This window comes from Dipteris shenzhenensis, chromosome 14 (genome assembly GCF_047967505.1).
Source record: "Dipteris shenzhenensis isolate YYH24624 ecotype China chromosome 14, Dip_SZ_1.0, whole genome shotgun sequence".
Taxonomy (NCBI): Eukaryota; Viridiplantae; Streptophyta; class Polypodiopsida; order Gleicheniales; family Dipteridaceae; genus Dipteris; species Dipteris shenzhenensis.
Genome location: NC_141609.1, coordinates 43,794,235 through 43,818,109, shown reverse-complemented (window position 1 = coordinate 43,818,109; position 23,875 = coordinate 43,794,235). Strand labels below are relative to the sequence as shown.

General features: G+C 48.6%; 1 protein-coding gene across 1 annotated transcript in view; it reads right to left on the bottom strand.

Moving 5' to 3' along the window:
• LOC147894679 (callose synthase 9-like) overlaps positions 1-23,875 on the bottom strand; it is a 433,662-nt gene that overhangs the window by 202,952 nt on the left and 206,835 nt on the right. Inside the window, exons 20-23 of the mRNA XM_087384939.1 lie at positions 19,553-19,641; positions 18,695-18,776; positions 18,424-18,587; positions 18,181-18,301 (exon numbers count right to left, since the gene is read on the bottom strand). Of these exons, the coding sequence (XP_087241065.1) occupies positions 18,181-18,301; positions 18,424-18,587; positions 18,695-18,776; positions 19,553-19,641 (456 nt within the window). The remainder of the gene's footprint in view (positions 1-18,180; positions 18,302-18,423; positions 18,588-18,694; positions 18,777-19,552; positions 19,642-23,875) is intronic.

The window sequence follows — 23,875 nt, the reverse complement described above, 5'->3', positions numbered from 1 at the left end:
TATTATCTCATTTATCTTTGGTCTTGTGGATGTTTGACCATTGGATGTGATCTGAGGCATTTTTCAGTCTTATCTTTGGAGCACTGTCCTACAATTTGATAGTTTTGGTAAATGCTCATAATGCATTTATGATTTGAATATGCTTGAATGCTATTTTGTGAAGCAATAGACACTGTGTTTCCTTTATGCTAAGAGTTTGGGGTATCTAACTATCTCTCCAACCAATTATACTTGTGGAGAAGGAGACTTCTTTGTAAGGGACTAGACACTGCCACATTAGTGGTAAGACCTTCCCGATATGCCTTCATGATATTGTTCCTCTAACATTGATTATGTATCTCAGAGGAAAGCATTCCAAAAGAAGCCTAGAATGAGAGTGAAGCCATGTAATGGTGAATATTTCATCAAGGTGAATACCAAGAAAAAGATATGTGCTTTCTATGGAGTACCCAATCATACTATGGAGTATTGCCACCTAATCTCCAAGAGACAAGCCCAAAGACGAGAGGAATGACTCCCAAGAAAATGAAGCATTTCATGTGAAGAGGAGTTGCATCAACAACAGAGAAAATCTTGCTGAAGGAAAGACTCCATCAACAAATGAAGAATCAAACTTTGTGGTAGAAGATAAAGACTATGCCTTTTGAGGACTTTGTCTTTTGAATTTTATTTATCATCACTTGGTCAATTTTTGAGGTTCTCTACTTGGAATAGTACTCCAAAAAGAATGTTGTGTGTTTTGTCTTTTGTAAATCACCTCTAGTCACCATATGATGTAGGCCATGTGATGTGTGCTTGCTCCCATGGTACCTCTTGCAGACATGAGAAACTAGGTCCACACAAAGGCCTATGATTAATCCTTGTACATGCAAGAGAGAGAACCATAATGATGTAAAAATGAAATTTGTAGTAGAAGAAGCTCCTGCGAATGCTCCCACCCCTCCCCGCTCCCGTCTACCTCCCTCGCGCTGTGCAGCCCCCTCCCCCCTTCCCCTCCTCCCTCTCCGCCGCTTCTCCGCTCGCAGTAGCCGCGCCTCCCCCCGTCCCCCTCTCCTCCTCCTCCGCTCGCCATCCGCCCCCCCCCCCCCTCTCCTTCCTTCTCCGCCCCTCCACCCTTCCTCGCCTCCCCCCCCTCGCGTTGCACTACCACCCCCCCCCCCCGCCCCTTTCCTCCCCCTTCCCCACCCTTGCGCCACGCTACCACCCCCCCCCTTCCCCTCCCTCCTCTCCTCCTTGCTTCCCCGCCCCCCCTCGCGTCACGCTACCACACCCTTGCCCTCCTCCCTCCCCTTCCCTGTCTTGCGCCGCGCTGTCACCCCCCCCCTTCCTCCTCCTCTCCTCCCCTCCCTCGCCATTCTCTCCCCACTCTACCACCTCTCCTCCCCCCGCTTCCTCATACATCTCCACCCCTCCCTCTTTCCTCCCCCGCCTCCACCCCATTCCTCCCTCCCTCGCCTCTGCCACTTCCTTTCCCCTGCCTTTTGGAGCTTTCTCAGTTTGTCGGTGCGGTATGGCGGCCGTAAGTCCGGAACTGGTGGCCCAGACGGACCCCCCCCTCCTTCAGCCTACCACATAACACTGACAGAGCATTAGGTCTCCTTGGTGAAGCAGGCCGCCACTGACTTTTCCCAGACGTCCGTTTATGGGAGAGTCATTGGCTATGCCCCTTCACGTGCAGACATCACGGACTGGTTGCAGTCCACCCTTTATCTTGAGGATAGCCACATTGAGGAGGTCGCACTCATGGGACGTGGTATCTTCTGGCTCAAGCTCTCCTCAACATAGGCTGCGAGCGATATGGTCAGACGGTCCCCTACCTCTATGGGTGGGAAGATCATCCTTATGGTCCCATGGTATAGGGGTTTCAGTGTAGCAGACTATGATGCCCGCTTTCGCATTCCCTGCCATCCAGTTACCCTCATCTTCCCAGGCCTCGCAACAGAGCTTCGCCCGATCATCAAGGACTTGGGGGCGCACTTTGGCTGGCTCATGCATAACACCTTCGTTGATGCGGCGGCAGCCCAAGGGGTGCCACGTGTCAAAGTGGCAATCCTAGATCCGCAGAGTATCCCCTCGGAGTTACACAGGTGTGGTGACGCAGCGCATTATGGTCACTGGTCGCCCAGGTCAGTGTCTGAGATGCCATGGCTTCGGGCACCAGGCGCACTCTTGCCCTCACTTCACGAGGACAGAACCTCAGATGGCCCCCATCCAGGCAACTCAGGATCCTCCCCGCCAGGCATCGACACCCCCTCCCGAAGGGGAAGGCTGGACTGAGGTCAAAAGGAAACGGAAAGGAAACAAAACAGTAACAAAAAAGCCCCCCCCTCTCCAGCAAGAGACCCCTGTGGTCACCAATCAGCAGCAGCCCGGTAAGGGGAAGGAGAAAGGGAAGGAGAAGGTTAGCCAGCCTCCCTCTCATCCTTCACCCCGCCCCCCCCCTCCTCCCCCCTCCTCCTCGGTTCCTCTATCTCCCCCCCTCTGGGACCCCCCCCCGGCACCTTTGGTTTCAGCCCCCCCCTCTCCCTCGAGCATGTTCCTGTGGGAACCCCCCCATCTGCCTGTGCCACTTGCGGCCCCAAAGCCAGCACAGACCTCCTCTGCGCCTATCCCCCCTGGCCCGATGGAGGGGAGAGGCCCTTCCCCGCAGACAGCTAGCACCACTCCAACTCCTTCGACAACCAACACCCCTCTTTCTGGTTCTGACTCCTCATCTTTGTCCCCCCACCCAAGGGCAGCTCCTAGAGCTCTACCTTTGGAGTTTTACCGAGCAGGACCTTGGGATTACTTGGATGCAGCTGGTATTGGCTCCTTCCCTGCATGCCTAGACTGCATGCCTAGACATCAGCATCTTCTTCCTCCGAAAGGGAGCGGAGGGTAAGGTGTCCGTCCTTGCCCCTCATGATGGCCCTAGCTATTCCTTCACTATCACCAATGACCGGAATGAGCAATGGACGAATGAAAATGTTTGGGAGACGATTCGTGATGAGTCCCAGGAGCAGGTGCAGGACTGGATTGGGTAGCAGAGCAACGGAGCTTCTTCAGCAGCAGTGGAAGGAGGGTGATGTTCGTCTAGGATGGCGCCACAGCGCCAAACGCTTCCGCCTTTTGGTCATCATTCGACCGCCTCTGGAGTGGATCTACAGGGAAGGGCTCCGCCCTTGGAGGACCTCAGAGGTAGCGGGCTTCTACAGTATTTCCCTGGTGGAGGTTTCGAGTTGGTTAGAGAGAGCTTACCACCATGGGACGAAGGGCCTTTCCCCTCTGCTGAAGGTTTTAGAGGATGGGTCCGATGATCCGGCCTCTCCTTCGAAACCTTCACAGAAGCGCCTTCGTCTGCACACTGGACATCCTCCGACCACCTTGACATCGACCGCAAGCAGACAGCTGTTTGTGGCTCATCTCTCCTCTTCATGAGTATACACATTATCTCTTGGAACGTCAACGGGTTCCAATCATCAGGAACCCGCGACCCCAGGAAGATGGTGCTCAGACAAGAGCTCCAACCAGCTTTGGTGGGAAGGGTAGATGTGCTCCTATTACAGGAACACAAGCTTTCGGGTACTCAGACCAGTAAGTGTGGGAAGGTCCTCATAGGATGCTCCCACACCTACTGGGAACCTTCGATTGGCGAGCAGGGGAGGAGCGGGGGTGTCTGTACCTCCATCGACGCTTCTTTAGTTCAACATGTGTGTGGTTTTGGCACCTTGATCCCAGGACGAGCGCTTTGGGTGGGCTTGAATATTGAGGGATCCCGCATAGGCATTCTCAATATCTATGCCCCGACCGACCTTAGACGGAGAGCCACTTTCTGGAGCTCTTTGACAGACTTGTTGCCAGAGATGGATTCTTGGATTGTAGGAGGGGATTTCAATAACCTTGAGACTTTAGAGGATCAACAGGGACGGGGCCCAGAGTTCCTCGGTATAGCTCAGGCGGAGCAGGCGGAATGGGACTCCTCCTTGTTCGCTGTGGGAGGACAGGACAGTTGGAGGGAGCCTTCCTTCTGCAGATGGACAGGGAGCCTGGACTTCTCTTGGGGTTACAGGAGGGAGGGAGGCAGACTTTTGGAGCGGTTGGACCGTTTCTATGTTAGTGATTGGGCGATAGGCAAAGGTGGAGAGTCAGGGGTGGTTCCAGGGATGACCCTCTCTGACCATGCCCCAATCATCCTAGTCCTGGACTCAGCCTCTCATTCCTTACCTCCCTGCTCGTGCCGGATCCCAGACTCCATCTACTCCAGAGCAGCGGTTCGCAGCAGGATAGTGGACCTATGGGAGCAGGATTGGGACCCCATGGGTGATATGGCAGCTTAGGTAGCTCAGGTTCTTGCCGAGTCTAGTCTCATATGTCAGCAGGAGGCAACTCTGGTCAGACAGCAGTGGTGGGCGAAGGAGAGGGGTCTCAGACGAGACCTTGCCTCGATACAGCGGATGCAACAGTCTTCTCCAGGCTCTGAGGAGCTCAAACGACAGGAGGTTAGAGCCCGAGCCATGTTAGAGGAGATCACCCAGCGATGCTTAGAGTTCTCGTTTCATGCTTCCAAGTCCTTTTGGGCTAGGAAAGGCGACAGGATGTGCAAAGAGTTCTTCAAAACTCATGGCCAGAGGTCAGCAAGGGAACAACTCCGATCTCTTAGAGCACAGGATGGTAGTGTCAGGACAGATCCAGGTTAGGGACTTGGCGACAAATTTCTACAGATCCCTTTTCCAGCAGGAGCCCTCAGACCCTCGTGCCCGCCGATGCAGGGAGGAGGTGTGGAGGTATACAACGTCGCTCGCGCAGCCTAGCATGAGTGAAACCCTTCTCGCCCCATTCACTGTGGCAGAGATGCAGGATGCTATGAGCGATATTGATGGGCAGAAATGCCCAGGTGAGGATGGGCTCTCTAGAACTTTCTTCACCACCTTCTGGGAGCAGATCCACCAGCCCTTGCTCGCAGCCTTCCAGCATATCTTCTCCAGCGGACAGATGCCAGAGAGCCTTGCAATAGGCTTGATTTGCCTCATCCCCAAAGGGGGGGACCGTCAGGAGATCAGACAATGGTGCCCTATCACCCTCCTCCTGACTACCTATAAAATCCTCGCCAAGATGATCGGTAGCTGCATCCGACCCTTGCTACATGACTTGATCCATGACACCCAGACCGGTTTTGTCCAAGATCGCAGCATTTTGGACAACATCTTCACATTCTTAGAGGCGACGGAGTGGGCCCAGCATAGTGGCCAGCACCTTGCCATACTCCTTCTTGACTTTGAGAAGGTGTACGATAGGGTAGACTGGTCCTTCTTGGAGGGCACACTTTCTTGGTTCGGTTTCCCAAACGAGTGGATCAAAGGTATTGCTAGCCTCTACAGATCGGCCTCCAGCCGGGTTATCATTAGTGGCAAGATGGGGGAGAGATTCACCCTCGAGCACTCGATACGTCAGGGCTGCCTGCTTGCGCCCTACCTCTTCCTATTTTTTGTGGAGGCCATGACTAACTTCCTACGAGCCCGTACCATTGGTCTTCGAGGGATGCGCCTCCCTATTCGGGATGATGCAGAACTTCTGGATTCCGAGTATGTAGACGACACGGCCCTGTATGTGCAGGATGATATCGAGTCACTGGAGCGAGTGAGACTGTCTTTAGAGGTTTTTTGCCTAGCCACTGGGGCGAAAATCAACTGGCATAAGTCGGTTTTCTTACGAATCCGGGATCCAGTTCACAGTGGGGTATTTTCATGGGGTTTCGCTAGATCCCTAGAGGACAGACGACACGTTACCTGGGATTCCAGGTAGGGCTGGATATCACGCCGACTCAGCAGTTCCTACAAGTCCTAGTTTCCATACGACGGAAGCTAGCCTTTTGGAGCACAGCTCGGCTATCTCTGGCAGGCAGCCCAGCTGAGGAGACTGGTGCGGAACTTTCTGTGGTCTGGCTTAGATGGTTCCGGCACCACCAGAGCCCGGGTCGCCTGGCAGACGATCATTCTCCCCCAGACAGAGGGCGGTCTTGCCATCATAGATCCAGGACTGCAGAGTCAGGCATTACTTGGAAAGGTAGTCATCCGCGGTTTGACCCCAGGAGGGCAGACGTGGAAGCTCTTGCTTCAGCATGGTCTCAGCGTGTGCATCCCCCAGAGAGGGGGCGATTGGCAGCCGTCTATCCGGTGAATTTTCACTTCAGCCCCGCTGACTCAGCCCCGTTCCCCCTTCCTCCGTGGCCTCGTCTCGGTCTGGAGGAAGTTGCAACACAGCCTCTCTCAGGTTCCCCCCAGCTACCGAGAGGAGGTAGACAGACAGCCCCTGATCTGGAGCAGCCAGGTGACAGATGATACAGGTCGCCAGCTTGGAGAGAGATCCCATATCCCATGGGCGCTTTGGGCGGATGGGCTTGCGCGCTCACTCCAGGTTTGGAGGACGTCTATAGCCAGTTGGGCCCAGGCGAGCTAGCAGCAGCAGTAGGTACGGCACGTGGGATCCAGGCTCGGCGAGCGGAGATCGATGCTGCCATTCCTGCAGATTGGAGGATTCCAGTGATCACCAGACAGCTCTTCCCAGGAGATGAGAGGTGGCTAGGGCAGTTCACACCCCGCGGCATTCCTTTGGTGGTTGTAGGCCTTTTCTTGGACTCCTCGATCCACTTCTTCTCCGTCGCCGATGGTAGCCATCTCCAGAGCAGAGAGGTCGTGATCGACCCCCAGCTTCCTTGGCAGCGCCTTCGCATCATAGGGCTGCAAGGGAAAGCGTGGCATATAGACCCCCTGGTTATTCAGGACCAAGACTGGAGACTCTGGATTTGGGAGGGTCGCCCCTTGACAGAGGTGTTGGAGTGGGACCCAGGAGAGTGGTGCTGGCCACCACTGGAGACCTCAGAGAACCCTACCCCCTTCTTCTCATATAGTACGCGTACCGGTAGGCGTGCTCTTGGGGCTCTCCAGTGCAGGCTACCCACCCAGGCACATAGTTGGTATGCCCAAGGGATATCTCTAGTTTTTCTTCGTACATTTTGGAAGACTCTTTGGGCAAGTTGGCGGCCCATCTCATCTGAAAATCCCGGGTAGCTGCTGAAAATGCCACCTCATCTCTGAAGGAGAGTCAGAGAAGAAAGAACAATCCTAGCACTAGCAGTCCTGGAGGTTCCCTGTATGTTCGCCCAAATGGCCATCAAAGTGTGTATAGTATCTGCCCAAATACTGGCCATAGTCCGAGAAGAACCTGGGAGTCCTCCAAAGCCTTTGTACATCTGGCTCTCCAAATATGCCATGTTGTGATACTAGCCAGAATCTCCCAAGATGTGTCTACAGAAGCATGGGGAGCTCTGAATGGAGTAAACGAAACATCTCGGAGGGAGCATGACTCCACAAGATGTCGTCGAACAAAGAAAGCTATGTCCGTGTCATGTCCCTCGAAGAAAGCCTGTGGACTAGTAAGTGACAACCAAGCAACTGATCCCCAGGTCATGAAGAAGGGTGCTCTATGAAAAGTGCAAAGTATCCTAGCAACACCCTTCCAAACTGTCCTTGCCTGAGCGCACTCCCAAAGGCAGTGCTGCACTGACTCAACTGCTGAGTGGCATTGACGACATGTAGGGTCAGCCCCTAACTTGGATCTCCATAGGTTCACTGCAATCCCTTCATGAATAGTAAGCTAGATGAATAATATGATTTTCCTATTCCTGAGGGATTTCCAAAGTCTCCTCCAAGAGTTTTTTTGCATCTCTGCAGAAATCTGAAAAGTATGAGAAAACTTGGCTGGAGCGGTTCACCAAACTGCCAAGTCAGGCGAGCTGCTGCTCCTCCCCGTTCCCCTGCTGCTCCCCCTCCCTCAGCCCGTCCCTCTCTCTCTCCCCTCAGCCTGTCCCTCGCCCCCTCCCTGCTGCTCCCCCCCCTCCCCCCCTACTGCTCCGCCCCCTCCCCCTGCCTGTCCCTCGTTCCCTCCCCCTGCCCTTCCGCCCCCTCTCCCTGCTTCCACCCCCTCCCCCCTGCTATTCCGCCCCCTCTCCCTGCCTCCGCCCCCTCCCCCCTGCTGTTCCGCCCCCTCTCCCTGCCTCCGCCCCCTCCCCCCTGCTGTTCCGCCCCTTCCCCCTGTCCCGCCCCCTCCCTTGCTTGCCCTTCGCCTCCCCCCTGCTGTCCCGCCCCCTCCCTGCCTGCTCTCCCCGGCCCCCTCTCTTCCTCTCAGTCCTCTCCCTACCTCTCAGCCTGCTCCCCCCGCCTCCTCCCTGCTTCTCCGCCCCCTCCCCCCCCCCCCCCCCCTCTCCTGCCCTTCCCTTCTCTCCTTCCCCTCTCCTTCTTCTCCTCTCCTTTCCCTCTTAGCCCTCCCCTCCAACGCCCCCTCCCTCCCTCTCAGCTTGCCCCTCTCCCCTCTCAGCCCCAGCCCCTCTCCTCCTTCCCTCCCCTTCCCCCCTGCTTCCTCCTTGCCTCCTTTCCCCCCCGTCTGCCCCCTTTTCTCCCACAGCTCTTTTGGAACGGAAGGAGCCTTTATTTTGTTAGAGTCGGCCTCCTCACCTTGATTGGCGATGGATACCCCGTCAGCCAATCCTACTCCACCTCCACCGGCCGCGAAAACTATCACTTTCTCTAAAGACGAGTTGCAGCAGCTCAAGAAGGATGTAGAGATTGAATGCTCTACCACATTGCTAGCACGCATCTTCTGGTCTCACCCCTCCAGATCCCAAGCCAGAGACTGGATGCTTGCGGCTCTCCCCCCAGACCTCACTCCTCGATTGTTAGATGTTCGCCTTCTGGGACGAGGTTTTTTCTAGGTTGTTTTTGACACTCCAGAGGCTGCGAGCACTGTGCTCAAGGCCGAGTTTTTACACCTGGGACACAGGAAGATCTTCTTTGAAGCCTTTCACATTGGTTTCGACCCAGTAGAGGCAGATAAGAAAATCTTCTCGCTCTTCATCAGGTTCCCCGGGCTTCCCCAGGTTTACCATCGACTTCTTTCTGTTATTGGGAAGCATTTTGGCGCAGTTGCTGAGATCCCACCCCTCCCTGGGTTGCCATTGACTGCAACAGAGGCAACCAAGGCTGATGGGGTTCCTAGAGTTAGGGTCCTTTGCAAGGATCCTAACCTCAAGATGGACCACGTCATGATCCAGCGCCCGGATGGTTCCTTTTTTCGCCAGAGAGTGGAGATTTCAGGTAGGCAGGACCAGTGCAGGATTTGCAGGACCTCGGGACACTTTGCCAGGGATTGCCCCAGGAAGAAGAAAAGGCCTAAGAAGCCCTCTGGTACAGCTACCGCCTCAGGGCATCGACAGGGGGGACAGGGGGGGATTAGACCCGGCACTTGCCCCTCGACCTCGACAGAGGGGTGGTACAGGTCCAGCTCCTGCTCCTCGTTCTTCACGTGGCGGTCCTGCTCAGTCAGGTGGTGGTACAGGTCCAGTACCTATTCCTCGGCCTCGACAAGGGGGTGGTACAGGTCCTTCACCTGCTCCTCGACCCCCACCTCCCTCAGGCACACGCGACGCTTTATAGTGGGTTCCAGTACGTGTGCAGGTCCCTCCTTCAGTTCACGAGGGTACATTAGTAGACTCTGCTTCACCTCGAGCTGTCCCTCCTGTCTCACCTTGCACAGTCCGAGACGCTGAAGCTTCGACCTCCTCCCCAGTTGCAGCTTCTTCCTTAGATCCAGCAATGCCAGATGTTCCTCTTGAGGACGGAGAGATCTCCGCGGCTGGGCAGACACAGGATAGAGAGCATTCCTCACTCCCTCCCTTGGATAGGGGGAAGGGGATAGCTTACACTGTTGATCCTCTTCCCTCACAAGGGATCCTTCGTACTCCGGTGTCTGGATTGCTCCACAGGAACTCGTTTTCAGCCTTGGCAGAGAGTTCAAATTTCCCAGAGGAGGAGTTTGTGCCCGCTACTTTTGGGGAGCCAGTGGTTGGGTTTCCTATTGACAGGGCTTCTTCTTCAGGTGCCAGGATTCTTTCCCCTATTGATTTTCCACCACTGGGTTCCTTCCCTCCCTCCTCGAGCAGGAGGTCTTCCCCTGTTGAGGGGTTTGTTTCCGCCACTAGGTCGGGTAAGGTGTTCCACTCTACATCCTCCCGTCGATGAGGATTATCAGTTGGAACATACAGGGCCTAGGTGGCATCCCACATCGCCGCCGTAGACAGCTGATCCGGGATCAGCTTCATCCAGGTGTTACTGGGGGTTCTATTGATATATTATTTATTCAAGAGCACAAGCTGGATTATAGAGATTGTGCCAAGTCAGGCAAGTTGCTTTCTGGCCATACTTTTTGGTCGCCTGCCTTGGGCACTAGGGGAGGCACTTCTATTTCAGTTTCGCAGTCGGTTCTCCCCTTAGTTGTTGGGCACGGAGTCATTATTTCTGCCAACTCACTATCCAGGAGCTCTTCTTCACGGCGGATAGGAAGCCTCAGCCCATAAATATCAGCTTGAGATCTAATGTAGATACTCATAGCTTCCGCCACAAATAGAAAAAGAAAAGGGCAAGAAGACATCCCTGGCGGACGGATCTGGAAATCTGAAACCTGTTCCCTCTTACCCCCCCAATGAGCAACTGGCTATGGGCTGATCTGTAGAGAGAGGATACTCCTCTAATCCATGCATCTGAAAAACCAAAGTGAGATAGAGTACCCTCTAAAAAATCCCAGTCTACTCTGTCGTAAGCTTTCTCAAAGTCCAAGAGTAGAATGGCCAATCTCTGGCGCCTTTGCATGGCCCATTCTGAGGCCTCCCAAAATGAGAAAATATTATCAAAAATACTTCTGCCATGCACAAACCTTGTCTGCGTGTCATGAATCAAATCTGGAAGAAAAACCTATAGCCGCAGACTGATGGCTTTCGCCAGAATCTTGTAAAAAGTGCCCAAAAGAGTGATGGGTCTCCATTGAGACACAAGATTCCTATTACCCCCCTTTGGGATGAGATGAATGAGACCATCTGTAAGTGAGTCCGGCATCTCACCAGAGTCCCACACACCCTGCAGGGCTGATGTAATGTGATCACCAATCTGCTCCCAAAAAGTAATAAAAAAGAAGGGGGTAAGTCCATCTGAACCTGGGCACTTGCCCTTGTGAAGGGCAAGTAATGCAGTCTTGAATTCTGCATTGGTAAAAGGTGCATCCAGAGAAACATACATCTCATCCTTCACCAATACAGGGATACACTACCAAATAACCTCTCTAGCATCATCAATGGCCTGTGTTCCTGGATCTGCAGTAAGAAGGGATGCAAAAAAATCTGAAGCTACACGTATGACAGCATCACGATCTGACTGTAACACCCCGTCTGAGTCAACAAGCTGCAAAACACTATCTCTACTATGTCTGGGCCCATGAGTAGAGAAAAAGTGTTTGTAACCCTGCCACCCATTTGAATCCAAAAGGATTCTCGTGCATGAAAGGCATACTCTGCTCTCTAATCCAACAATGTCTAGCAAATGAGCCCTTGCTGTAGCAAGGCACTCCTGAATCCAAGCATCTGTGGGCCTCTTCTGCTCTTCCCTCTGAAGGGACGCTAACTACTGGCGTATACCAATCTCACATATGAGAATCTCACGTCTCCTAGAATCAGCGACTGTATGATAATAGTCACTCATTCTGGATAAGGCTGCAGCTACTTGAGATGGATGGACAGCTCCACCCTGTATGTGAGAAACCCAAATCTGTAAAATATCCTCCGTGAGGCTCTCCTCTGCATAAAAAGCATCCGGAATCTTGACACTAGCAGAGCGTCCTCTCCGATGAGGCTCAAGAATCTGCAACACCACTGGAAAATGATCTGAGGTGGAAACCCCAGTAGAAATGCATACAGATCCTCCTCTGTCAAGTGCCCAATCGTCTACATAAAATTTGTCGATCCGTGCATGAATGGGCATGTGTATTCTCCTGTTCGACCAAGAGTAGAGCAGTGACTGTGGCATAATATGAAAGGCATCATCCAACCAAGTGTCTCTGCCACTGAACTGAAAGAGAAAGGCATCCCAGGCTGCCCTCTCCAAAGAATGAATTCCACCCTGTCTGCCTCACTTTTTGTCTGAAGGCAACTCAACCATCCAATGATCCAATAATTTGCAATGGGGGCCCAAGAGAGTAACTCCTTCCAAAAGGAGATCCACTCCCCTCTGTTGTTGGGAGCATAAAGATTGAGAAGACCAATCTTACGCCCTCCAATCAAAATAATGATCCATTGAGCTCTAGAAGGGGAGATAATACCATGATCAGCAACCAAGGGGAGAATAGAAAGAGAGACCGAAATGCAAGTACCTCCCCTTGTGCCCATAGCAGGCAACCAGAAGGTATGTCCTGAAAGCAGTTTGCTAGACTTACAGCAATCACTGGCATCCATCTTGTGTTCCTGGATAAAAAGGATATCAATAGCACCTCCAGTGACGCCTAGATGAAGCTGGTTCCGGATCAACTGCCTATGGCAATGGTGTGGAACTTCGCCTAGGCCCTGTATGTTCTAGCTGACTATCCTCATTGACAGGAGGATGCTGGATGGAAAGGCTTACCCAACCTAGTAGAGGAGACCGGCTTCCCCTGGGCCGAAACACTCCTGCTGAGGCCAGGAAACTCAACAGGTGAAAGGATCCCCACACCTGCTGAGGCCAGGAAACTCAACAGGTGAAAGGATCCCCACACCTGCTGAAAGGGAGGCCCTGTCAGAAGGAATCCCAATGACCAGGACCCCTAAGGTGGAGGGCACAAACTCCTCATCATCCATGAAAGTTGCCGAATCTGCCAGTGCCGAAAAAGAATTCCTGATAAGCAAGTCTAGCCAAGGAGTGCGAAGAAGACGTGCACTTGTGGAAGATGGAGGAGAAGGACCTGCCAGGCCTCTATCAGCAGAACTAGAGCTAGGGGTTGAGGAGGCCTGTGGCTAGGGTGAAGAGGAATTAGGAGCCCTCATCTGCGCCTGCACTTTCTCGGTTGCCCGGACTCTAGCAGGAACAGTTTGCGGGGAAGAAGTACCTATAGTCCCCTCGTGGCCAGAAACCAAGGGGTCAGAGACCAAAGTGACTGGGGCTGGTGGATCTAAAGGCCCCTCCTGATGTGGAACTGTAGTGTCTGGGGCTGCAGCAACATCCACCTCTGGAGTGTGAAAGGCGTTTGTTTGAATAGGATCAAAAGTGTCCTCCTGAGGTAAGGGAGCTCAAAAGAGAGAGCTGTCTGGATGTTGAAGCATAATGTGGTCATCTGAGATGTTAGGGTTAGAGACAATGACCCTAACACGAGGCACCCCGTCTACACTGACTGCCTTTGCCGAGGAAGAAGGCATGCCAAGAAGGGAGGGGATCTCTGTGACCACTCCGAATGCGGCTTCGATAGTGGCAAGCAGTCAATGGTAGACCTGAGGAAGACCAGGAAACCTAATGAATAGTGATGTGACCTGCCTGTCCCCCTCGACCGGATCAAAGCCCAAGGTGTAGGGCAAAAGAAAGATCCTCCTCGAACCCAAAGCCAGGGGATTAGCTTTGAGAACAAGGGCTGTGGACTCGTGGGAGTCAAAAACCACTTGGAAGAATCCACGTCCCAAAAGTCGAGGGGCGAGGTCTCCTGGTAATGCCGCCAGCATCCAGTCTCTAGCGGGCAAAAAGTGATGTGGAGTCCTCTAATTCCACATCTTTCTTGAGTTGCTGGAGCTCGTCTTCTAAAAAAATGACGGTTCTCGCGGCCGATGGAGGTGGACGGCGGAGATTGGCTGAATGGGGATCCATTCACCAATCGATGTGAAAAGGCCAATTCCAACATTGAAAAAGCTCCGTCCGTGAAACTACTGCCTAGGACACCCTGAACGCGGGCACAGGAAGAAGGAGAAAGAGAGGGTAGGAGAAAGGGGAAGGGAAGGGAAAGAGAGGGACAGGAAGAAGGAGAAAGAGAGGGGAGGAGAGAGGGGAGACGGAGGTAGGCTGAGGGGGAGGCGTGGGGAGCTGAGTTAGGAAGGAAGGGGGCAGGGAGGAAGAGGGAGGAGGTTTTTTTTTTTTTTTTTTTTAACTCTTTTTTTTTTTTTCTCGAGGGGGTCACCTTAGGGGGAGAGCAGCCGGGGGGGGAGAGCATGGGGGAGGGAGGGGGGCGGGGGAGGAGAAGGGGGCGGGGGGGCTGGCGGGGGAGAGGGAGGGCGGAGGGAGGGGGAGCATCCCAGATATCTGACGGAGACTCCCCTCTGAATCCAAGTGAACCCTATGTCATTCCCCCAATCTAGAGTGTCCTCGTCTCACTAATCCAAAAGCCATTGGATTTGTTCCAATTAATGTGTGCACTTGCCACAATGCAAAACAAATCTAATTCCGTCCTGAATGAAGTCAGTGTCTGTGGAGTGGCATCCAAAACAACAGCCATATCATCTGCCAACTCACTGTCTAAGAGCTCATCCTCGTGCCTCAAAGGAAGCCTGAGCCCTACAATACCAGCTTGAGCTCTAATGTAATAGCTCATAGCTTCAGCCCACAAATAGGAACAGAAAGGGGGCTAAGGGGCAACCCTGACGGACTGATTTGGTAATCTCCAACCTGTCCCCCCTGACTCCACCAATAAGAAGAGGGCTGACACCCCTCTGATCCATGCATCCGAGAAACCAGAGTGAGTGAGTGTGCTCTCCAGAAAGCCCTAGTCTAGCCTTTCATAAGCTTTCTCAAAGTCCAAGAGTAGAATAGCCAACCTGTGGCCATTATGCATGGCCCAATCTGAAGCCTCCCAAAATGAGAAGATGTTGTCAAAGATGCTCCTGCCATGCACAAAGCCCATCTGCGTATCATGGATAAGATCTAGGAGAAAGGATTGCAGAGTAAGGCTGATAGCTTTAGCTAGGATTTTATACAAGGTACCCAATAAGGTAATTGGTCTCCACTGAGACACTAAATTCCTGCAACCCCCTTTTGGAATCAAATGAATGAGATCCTCCGTAAGTGATTTTGGCATCTCACCCCAGTCCCATATACCTTGTAGGGATAAAGTAATGTGATCCCCGATCTGATCCCAAAAAGTAATAAAAAATAAGGGGTTGAGTCCATCTGAACCAAGACACTTTCCCTTGTGATGGTCAAAGAGAGCAGTCATGAACTCTACGTTGGTGAAGGGTGCATCAAGTGAGACAGTTATATCCCCCGTCACCAACCCAGGTAAGTGTCGCTAAATAACCACTCTAGCATCATCTGTGGCCTGAGTGTCAGGATCTCCTGTAAGAAGGGAGGCATAGAAATCGGTGGCAATCTGCAATACGGCCTCCTCCTCTTGCAGATGAGGATTGTCAGTTGGAACGTTCAAGGCCTCGGGGGTGTACCTCACCGCTTATGGTGAATCCCAGTTGCTAATGTCATCCCTCTCTCAGTGCAAAGGCCGTAGAAGGGGCCATAATTGTTGCAAGATCATAGAGGGGAAGCACATAGAAGAGGTTCTTGCTAGATATTTTCTTGCTCGCCTTTACTCTGCCCCTGGTCACTATTTCTCTCTGAGGATATATGTTTGGCTTTAAATTCAAGTTTCACGGCTAGACCTCAAGAGTTCATGTCTCTTGCTGACTCTACTTTTTGCACCATTGTCCCCAAATGAAGGGAGCGATAATTGCACATGTGGACCACACCTCACTCATTTCCTATAGCAGTGGTGGTGAGAAGATCTCCCATCAATTGTGGTCGGTCATCTTCCCTCTTATCTCCGTACATGTGCCAGCTGTGCCAGTTTCTCCTCATGTGGTAGCCTTAATAGTCTTCCCTATCACGGATACTATCACAAATGCATTCATATCATCCCATCCCAAAGAGATTTGTAGGCAACCCACTTCTGCCACTTGACTCTCTAGTGTCATCTTCCCTCCATACAGCTTTGGGTGAGACCTCACTATTTGCTGGCTTTGTTGGGCAACCTCCTGCCTCTGCAGGCCTCATGAATCATCCATGGATATTTGCTCGAAGTGCCGAGATGTGCCTTTTTTCCTTGCAGCCCATATCAAAGCATGTGACTCGTAAGGCTAGCCGGTTTGATTTGAATCTTACTTTGGGTATGTGTTCTATCTTCGATGTTGTTGCTATAGGTCTCTCTCACGGTTTCCACATTAGAGATATGCAACAAACTTCTCTTTCTCTGACGAATCCCCCACTCTCCACTTCTCATAGGATGCCTCCCTCTGGGAGACATCGTGATTCTACTGGTGTGATAGATGCAATAGCTGACCCAAAGGACACATGGCCTGGATGTGTTATTTTTCAATGTGGATCATTGCCCCTTCCAGCTGATTGTCCCCCAATCGACGAGAATGAAATGCTCACACAATATCACGCCTCATAATCAAGGCAATCATTCTCCAATGTTACACAAACACCATGTAAAATGAAGATTATAGGAAACTCCTTTCTGCTCTTAAAAAGAAAAGGTCCCCTGTGTGTTAGAGAGGGAGGACTTGGATCAAATCTTCACTATATCCTTGCAGGAGGCCTTGGCAAGGAATTTGTGTGCATTACCTCAACATTGATACTCTTGCACCAATGGGGACTTTGGAGCCTATGGAGGACCGGGGCATGCAGCCATGGGGAATATTTTGACATGAAGAGGGAAGAAGAGAAAGATAAAGGGGATACCTTGACATTATATAATCAAACATTGTGCATACTTTGAGGGCATCTAGTCTAGTATGAAAGGGAAATCTAGATTTGTAAGGAACAGGAGGAGCTTCTTTCAGAGAGAATGGGCAGATAGCCCTTTTTGTCAGTAGGAGGCGGCTGATGACACTATTGGTCACAACTCCTTCATAGGAGGCGGCTGATTACACTATTGATCACAGTTCGTTCAAGACAACCAGGTCTCAATTCAGCCCTTCCTTTGAATGTTGATTCATAACATATAGACATGGGTTTTCCATGGATGGAGTGTCTTTCATAATATCTTCTCTTTTGGGAGGCCTTCGAGTGCTCCAAGATACTTGTCAATGTATTGTTGTCCTCTGAGAAACCTATAACAAAGTAGATTGAAGTTTCTTGAAGGGTACCCTTTTCCATCTTGGATTCCAATTTCTTGGATTCGTGGGAGCTTCATCACACAAATTAACCCACACCTATGTTCTCATTAGAGGTGCAGGGAGGAGACACATTAAAGATTTCTAGATTAGCTCAATAGGGATGCTCTCTTTCTCCTCTTCTTTACTTAGTGTTAGAGGCAATAAGCCTTTTGCTCAAATCTAAGCTATTTTTCCTTGAAAATTCCCATTAGCCAGGATGAGGAGCCAACAGATAGTGAGCTCATCGTCGCTGATAGCACTTCAGTTTATTTGGATGCATCACCATAGAATCTTACCTCTTTCAGGTTGGTCCTGGATACCTATTTGAGGTTGGCCCTAGATACCTATCTGGGGGAGGCCTGATCACTATTGAAGGTGTTACCAGCGGCCTAAGGCCTCTAGTGTGGGATGCATGGACTGCGCATCACAACCAACTAATCCTCATGAAATGTTAGTGCAATTGATCGCACAGTGGTGCAAGTGACTATGGTACCTGTGATGGTGCAGGCACAGCACAAACGAGTATTAAGTGGCAGCGGTGTCAATGATAAGCACCAAAACCATACTCACACGATCCATTGATGGCCACCTCTTTCGTAAGGAGTGCCAACCGAATGGATGAGCCATTCGCAAAAGCTTTGATCTGTCTCCCTTGCTGCACTACACTATTGCTCTCATTCTGCTTACTCATGATTCGTGAAGAAAAAAATATGTATAGTGGGTGCTCTTCCCCATTGAAGAACCAATCTAGCATCTACAAATTTGTAAAATATCTGAAAGATTCTTTAGCATTAAAATATCGAGGACACAGCATCTATGCACAAATTTGGCAAGAGATTACCCATATTGCAAGGAGAGGGAACAGATGTACTAGACATTCTCAAGAAGCCCAAGACAGATCCAAGAAATCCTCAGGGTATGAAACTGCATCATTGTTTTTTATTCACAAAGTATGGAATGAGGTGATATTGATCCTCCTCCTTATTGATTGTTTCTTGATATTGATTAGGATTGCGACCCACCACTCCATGCACCTCCACATGCCGTCATTTCATGGGCAGATTGAGTTTTAACTTCCCCATGATGGCAAACTAGATTTGAAAAGAGCTGTTTTCTTGCTAATTACTTATTATAATTGTTGAGTTTCCACTACTTTGATGCAGTTGACAAGCACCAAAATAAAAGACATACAAGCGATAGTTTGAAGGCTGAAAATTTAAACTTACAAGAAATGACGTCAATTTTATAATTTTGTTAACAAAAGACTCGAGCTTATATACTCGAGGTCCTTTGTTAAATGCTCCAATTTCTATTGTGTATTTTACAGCAGCAATGAGTTTTTGAACCCTACAGCCATATCAATGGGGTTACCAGCTCATCAGACCAAGTGAAATCAAAAGGATCAACACTTTGTTAGATAAATCTTGATTTATCCTTTTATTACAAAGATAGCATTTTTCTACACTCACTTTTGTTTCCCTGGCTCATCAGCTACAACAAGAAGTAACAATTTCTGCAGACTCTTAAACATCTCGTCAACAGCAGACGTCATGTACTGGTCTTTTTTCAGTGTCTCCCATAAATCTTTTTGGGAACCCTCATGCTCAATGGCCAATTCTATTGCAAGAAATACCTGTAGGTCATGAAATTCAAAAATAAGAGGAGGTGAAATTCACCCAGCTCTCCATTCTTGCCATGATAAGTTGCTGTGAATTACTTTCAGGAAATAACCTTACTTACCTTACTGATTAGTAGAAAAAGTGGCCATTGAACAATTGGTAAATCTCCTTTGTTTGAAGGCATCATAAGCAAATCTTTTTCTCTGCAAGATAGACATAGAGTCAAACCATGCAGTTGGAAAAGTTAGTCTTATCTTACCTGTAAGATTAAAGCGGATCCCTGTATTTCAAAATTTGTACCTTTCAAAAATTCAGTTCATTCACTGCTACACAGATGAATACTATTATCAAGAGCCATTTAAATGCTCCATTTGTAGACCTTAGTAGAGTTTTTTCCTGACTATCACCAGACACTTCTTTTTACATTAGCAGCCAAATGTCAAGTTGTTCAAATATCAAAATAAAAATTGTTGGAATATAAAATTTTCAGGATGGTTCAGATCCCTTATATTGGCTATCATCTTTCAAGATTGTACTGATATCATTTTACACTCGTCCAAATGCCTTCCGAACCTTTTATAATGGTTTGAACGTTGCTTCAATGCTAGGATTATCAGGCCTAGATGGTAGGGGATTTTTCATATGTATTGTTCTTCTTGTCACCATGAAGAACATAAATTTACTTTTGGTGGCCTGTTGGATAAATTCAATTCCGGGCCTTACCTTGTACTCTCTTACACATGTCCATACTGCACCTTCTCTCTTCATTGTTTGCATTCCTTTAAATTCATCAGTATAAGGTTTCAGAAAGGCAGGCTTCAATATGAAAGCTTAAAATTTGTGAATAAGACGTTATAGTAAGATTCAAAGTATCAATCTATCCTTCCAAGGTGTCCAAGGTTCATAAAACTGTTTGCAGGAGAGATTTTTGAGGTCTTACGACATAAAGCCAAAATTCCACCAAGTAATAAGAAGATACCGATTTGTGATGTAGTCCTCCAGTCGAAGACAATTGATAATCTCATTCCAATATGGGGAAAATCTTGTTGCATCGATCTTTGTTTCCTCCTATAGACATTTTAAACATCTGTTAAGTCATCATAATGAAATAAGTCTTATAAATATTGATAGAGATTTTATGCAAATAAAATCCTTTGCATAAGAGCAGTTTACATGCAGTTTATTCCAGCATTGCCTGTTGCCTTTCTATGTAGATTTGCAATCAGTTATGTATTTGCTACCTAAATCAAAAGCTCCAGTGACAAGGCAGTAATGTTAGTTTTATTATTTGATTTCCATATGATGGCATATGGATTTTTTTGTTGTGTTCTTATTCCTCTTTAAATTTTATAAGAGCTTCCTGAACATTTGGACACAGCCTCTCTTTGTGTCCCTGCCCCTCTTTGTGTCCCCCTTTTTGAAACAACACGATGCAGTTCTTTCCCCAAACACGTTTCAATTCTTTTTGGAACATGGTCCCAAGTCAATCACTCCCCAATGATCCAATGGAGAAACATCCTATCTTAAATATAGATCCTCCATTCATAGCACTTTAAATAAAAATCAACCAGTTTATAGTATCGTAAAAAGGATAATGTAATTGAAGAGACATGGCAGTAGGAGAATGCCAAGCTAACTAGGAACTAGGAACGGAATGGAAATATGGAAAGCATAATGGAAAGAACAAGTGCTAGGCAATGATAACCAAAATACTCACATGATATAAAGCTTGATGTTGACTGATGTGAAAAGACTCAAGACAAGTACAACACTATATAGTGTGCCACTAGACTCTAGAAAATCACAATGTCTATGGGATATCTCCCAATATGACACGTGGAATGTCTAGGACTCACTAGACTATAAAACACCCCCTAGACACCTAGTACACTCTTTTTTTTTTTTTTTTTTCAAGAAAAGTACTTCATTAAGTATGAATAAAAGCCGCAGAGCAAGCTTAAGTGTGGGAGTACATCATGTCAAGCATGAGAAAAAACAGCTCAGAATGAGCAAACAAAAATCTCAGGTGGCGACTGAAAATGCCACCTCATCCCTGAAAAGGAGAGTCAGAGAAGAAAGGACAATCCTTCCAAACTTTGAGAAAAACAACCCTCCTAGCAGTAGCAGTCCTGAAGGTTCCCTGTATGTTCGCCCAAATGGCCATCAAAATGTGTATAGTATTTGCCCAGATACTGGCCATACTTTGAGAAGGGTGAACCTGGGAGTCCTCCAAAGCCTCAGTATATCTAGCTCTCCAAATATGCCATGCTGTAATACTAGACAGAATCTCCCAAGATGTGTCTACAAAAGCGTGGGGAGCTCTGAATGGAGTAAACGGAACATTCTGGAGGGAGCATGACTCCACAAGGTGTCGTCGAACAGAAAAAGTTGTATCCGTGTCATGTCCCTCGAAGAAAGCCTGTGGACCAGTGAGTGACAACCAAGCAACTGATCCCCAGGTCATGAAGAAGGGTGCTCTATGAAAAATGTAAAGTATTCTAGCAACACCCTTCCAAATCGTCCTCGCCTAAATGCACTCCTTGTGAAGAGAGTAGGAGAGAAGGAAGGAGTCTCACTTGCAGCTTTCTCACATACACAATGGGGGAATATACACAAAGGTGGAGGCTGAAAACAGTTTTCCTCTTCTTAGTTGTGAAAGCTAAAAGAACTCTAAGTACAAAAGAATAGGTGAATCCTATATGTGGGTCTCAAACCAAACTCAGCTAACTAAGGTGGCATACTAACTGAGCCACTAACTAGAGTACATAAAGATAGCTGTCATCCAGCTATTATTTATGAACGGTGTAACAATTGCATGTGCAGCTAACAAGTCGGTGACATAAATGCACAATTGTCACCCTGGCATATCACGAGTGGAGCTCGATATCTCAACACTCCCCCTTGAGCCCAATCCCAATTCCTACACACCAAGTAGGTCTCTGAACTTACGCAGCTTCTCTACATCCAATGCCTTCGTGAATATGTCAGCTACTTGATCCTCTGTGCTGACATAAACTAGATCAATAAAACCTACTAGAACCTTCTCCCGCACATAGTGATAATGCACCTCAATGTGCTTTGTTCTAACATGGTAGACTGGGTTATTTGCCAAGTGTATACTGCTCATGTTGTCACAATAAATGACAACTGGCCCATCTGTAGACTGATGCATATCATAAAGTAGCTTATGCAACCAAGCTACCTCACACGCAGCCATTGCTGCACCTCTGTACTCAGCCTCTGTGCTCGACAAGGCAACTGTAGGTTGTTTCTTGCTGCTCCATGTGACTGCAGCACTCCCAAAAGAGAACATATATCCACTTGTAGATCGTCTATAAAAAATACTACCAACCCAATCAGCATCAGTGTATCCATGCAACTGTATCTGAACCCTAGTCTCATAAAATAGTTCATACTGCAATGTGGACTTTACATACTTCAGTATGCATCTAGTCGCATCCAAATGTGGTTTCCTTGGAGCCTGCATAAACTGACTTACCAACCCAACAGCATAGCAGCTCAAATCTGACCTGGTAATATACTCATATAAATCAAACTTCCTACTATGCGTCTGTACATAGTAGGGTCTTCCAGAAGCTCACCTGCATCTGTGCTCAACTTCACATTCTGCTCCAAAGGAACTGAAATAGGCTTAAAGCATGTCATCCCATATTTGGACAACATGTCCAATCCATACTGCCTCTGCAAGAGCCATATCTCACTTGTGGATCTAATCACCTCAATGCCCAAGAAGTAACGCAGCTCTCCCAAATCGCTCTCCCAAATCCTTCATCTAAAACTTCTGCTTCAATAGCATTTTCACATGAAGAATATCTTCATTACTATCACCTGTGATGATCAAATCATCAACATAAATGACAAGCAGCATAATGCCTTTTTCTATTTTTCTCACATAAAGTGAGAAATCTGCCTTGAAAATCTGAAAGCCAATAGTGACAAGATATTGTCCTATCTTGTCAGACCATGCTTTGGGTGCTTGCTTCAAGTCATACAAGGCTTTCTTCAACCTACAAACAAACTCAGGATGAACAGCATGAACATAACCTGGTGGCTGCTCCATATAGACCTCTTCTTGCAAATCACCATGCAAGAAAGCATTCTTTACATCCATCTGATGTAAAGACCATCCCTTTGATGCAGCCATAGCAATGACTGCTCTTTCGATTTCCATCCTTGCAACCGGACTGAATGTTTCTTCATAATTAATGCCATATGTCTATGCATACTCCTTGACAACTAATCTTGCCTTGTATCTGTTCATAGAACCATCTGCATTGTGCTTCATCTTATAACTCCACTTGCAGCTAATTGCATTCTTGTCTTTAGGCAAAGGCACCAATTCCCATGTAGCATTTGCTTCCAAGGCATCCATTTCTTCATCCATGGCTTTCTCCCATTTTTCTTTTCCCATGGCTTGCTCAAAAGAAGTGGGTTCTGGTTCATGTATCACTTTGACCATATAGACATAGTGAATGGCTGTAAATCCATCATATTTCAACCTATCCATAGGATACCTAGCTCTGGTAGACCTACGCAAAATAGGCTCACTACCAGGTGCTCTCAAAACATCCCTTGTCTTCCTTACTCCATGTAAATCCATCATATTTCAGCCTATCCACAGGATACCTAGCTCTAGTAGACCTGCGCAAAATAGACTCACTACCAGGTGCTCTCAAAATATTCATTGTTTTCCTTACTCCAGGTGTAACAATAGAAGGAATACCCAACTTATCATCAAGGCTCTGTTCTGAGCCACTAGATTCACCATCCACATAAGAGTAACCTGCATTCACATCAACCATGGGCTGATCTACTTTCTCTTTTTCTTTTCGTGATACTTGCATACCACTATCTGCATTGCTTTGAGGAGATCCTCCTGATCTCAATCTGCCTGTCCATGGAGAAGTATGTGAACCACAGCTAAAGGATACTACATGTCCACTAATATTTTGTGATGGCTGCTGTGAATTCTGTGCAGCATTACCATTTTGTGCATCTACATCATCAATCACATTTACTGGTTTATACCAGTTGCTCATCTCATCAAAATTAACATTTCTGCTCACTGTAAACTTACGAGTAGAAGGGTTATAGCATCTATATCCTTTCTGCTGCAGAGAATAATCAATAAAGATGCACTTCTCATCTTTTGGATCCAACTTGGATCTCAACTCATCTGGCTCATGAACATAGACAATGCAACAAAAAACTTTCAAATGAGAAATATCTAGTTTCCTATCAGTATACCTCTCCTCTGGCGGCATGCCATGTATTGCTGTAG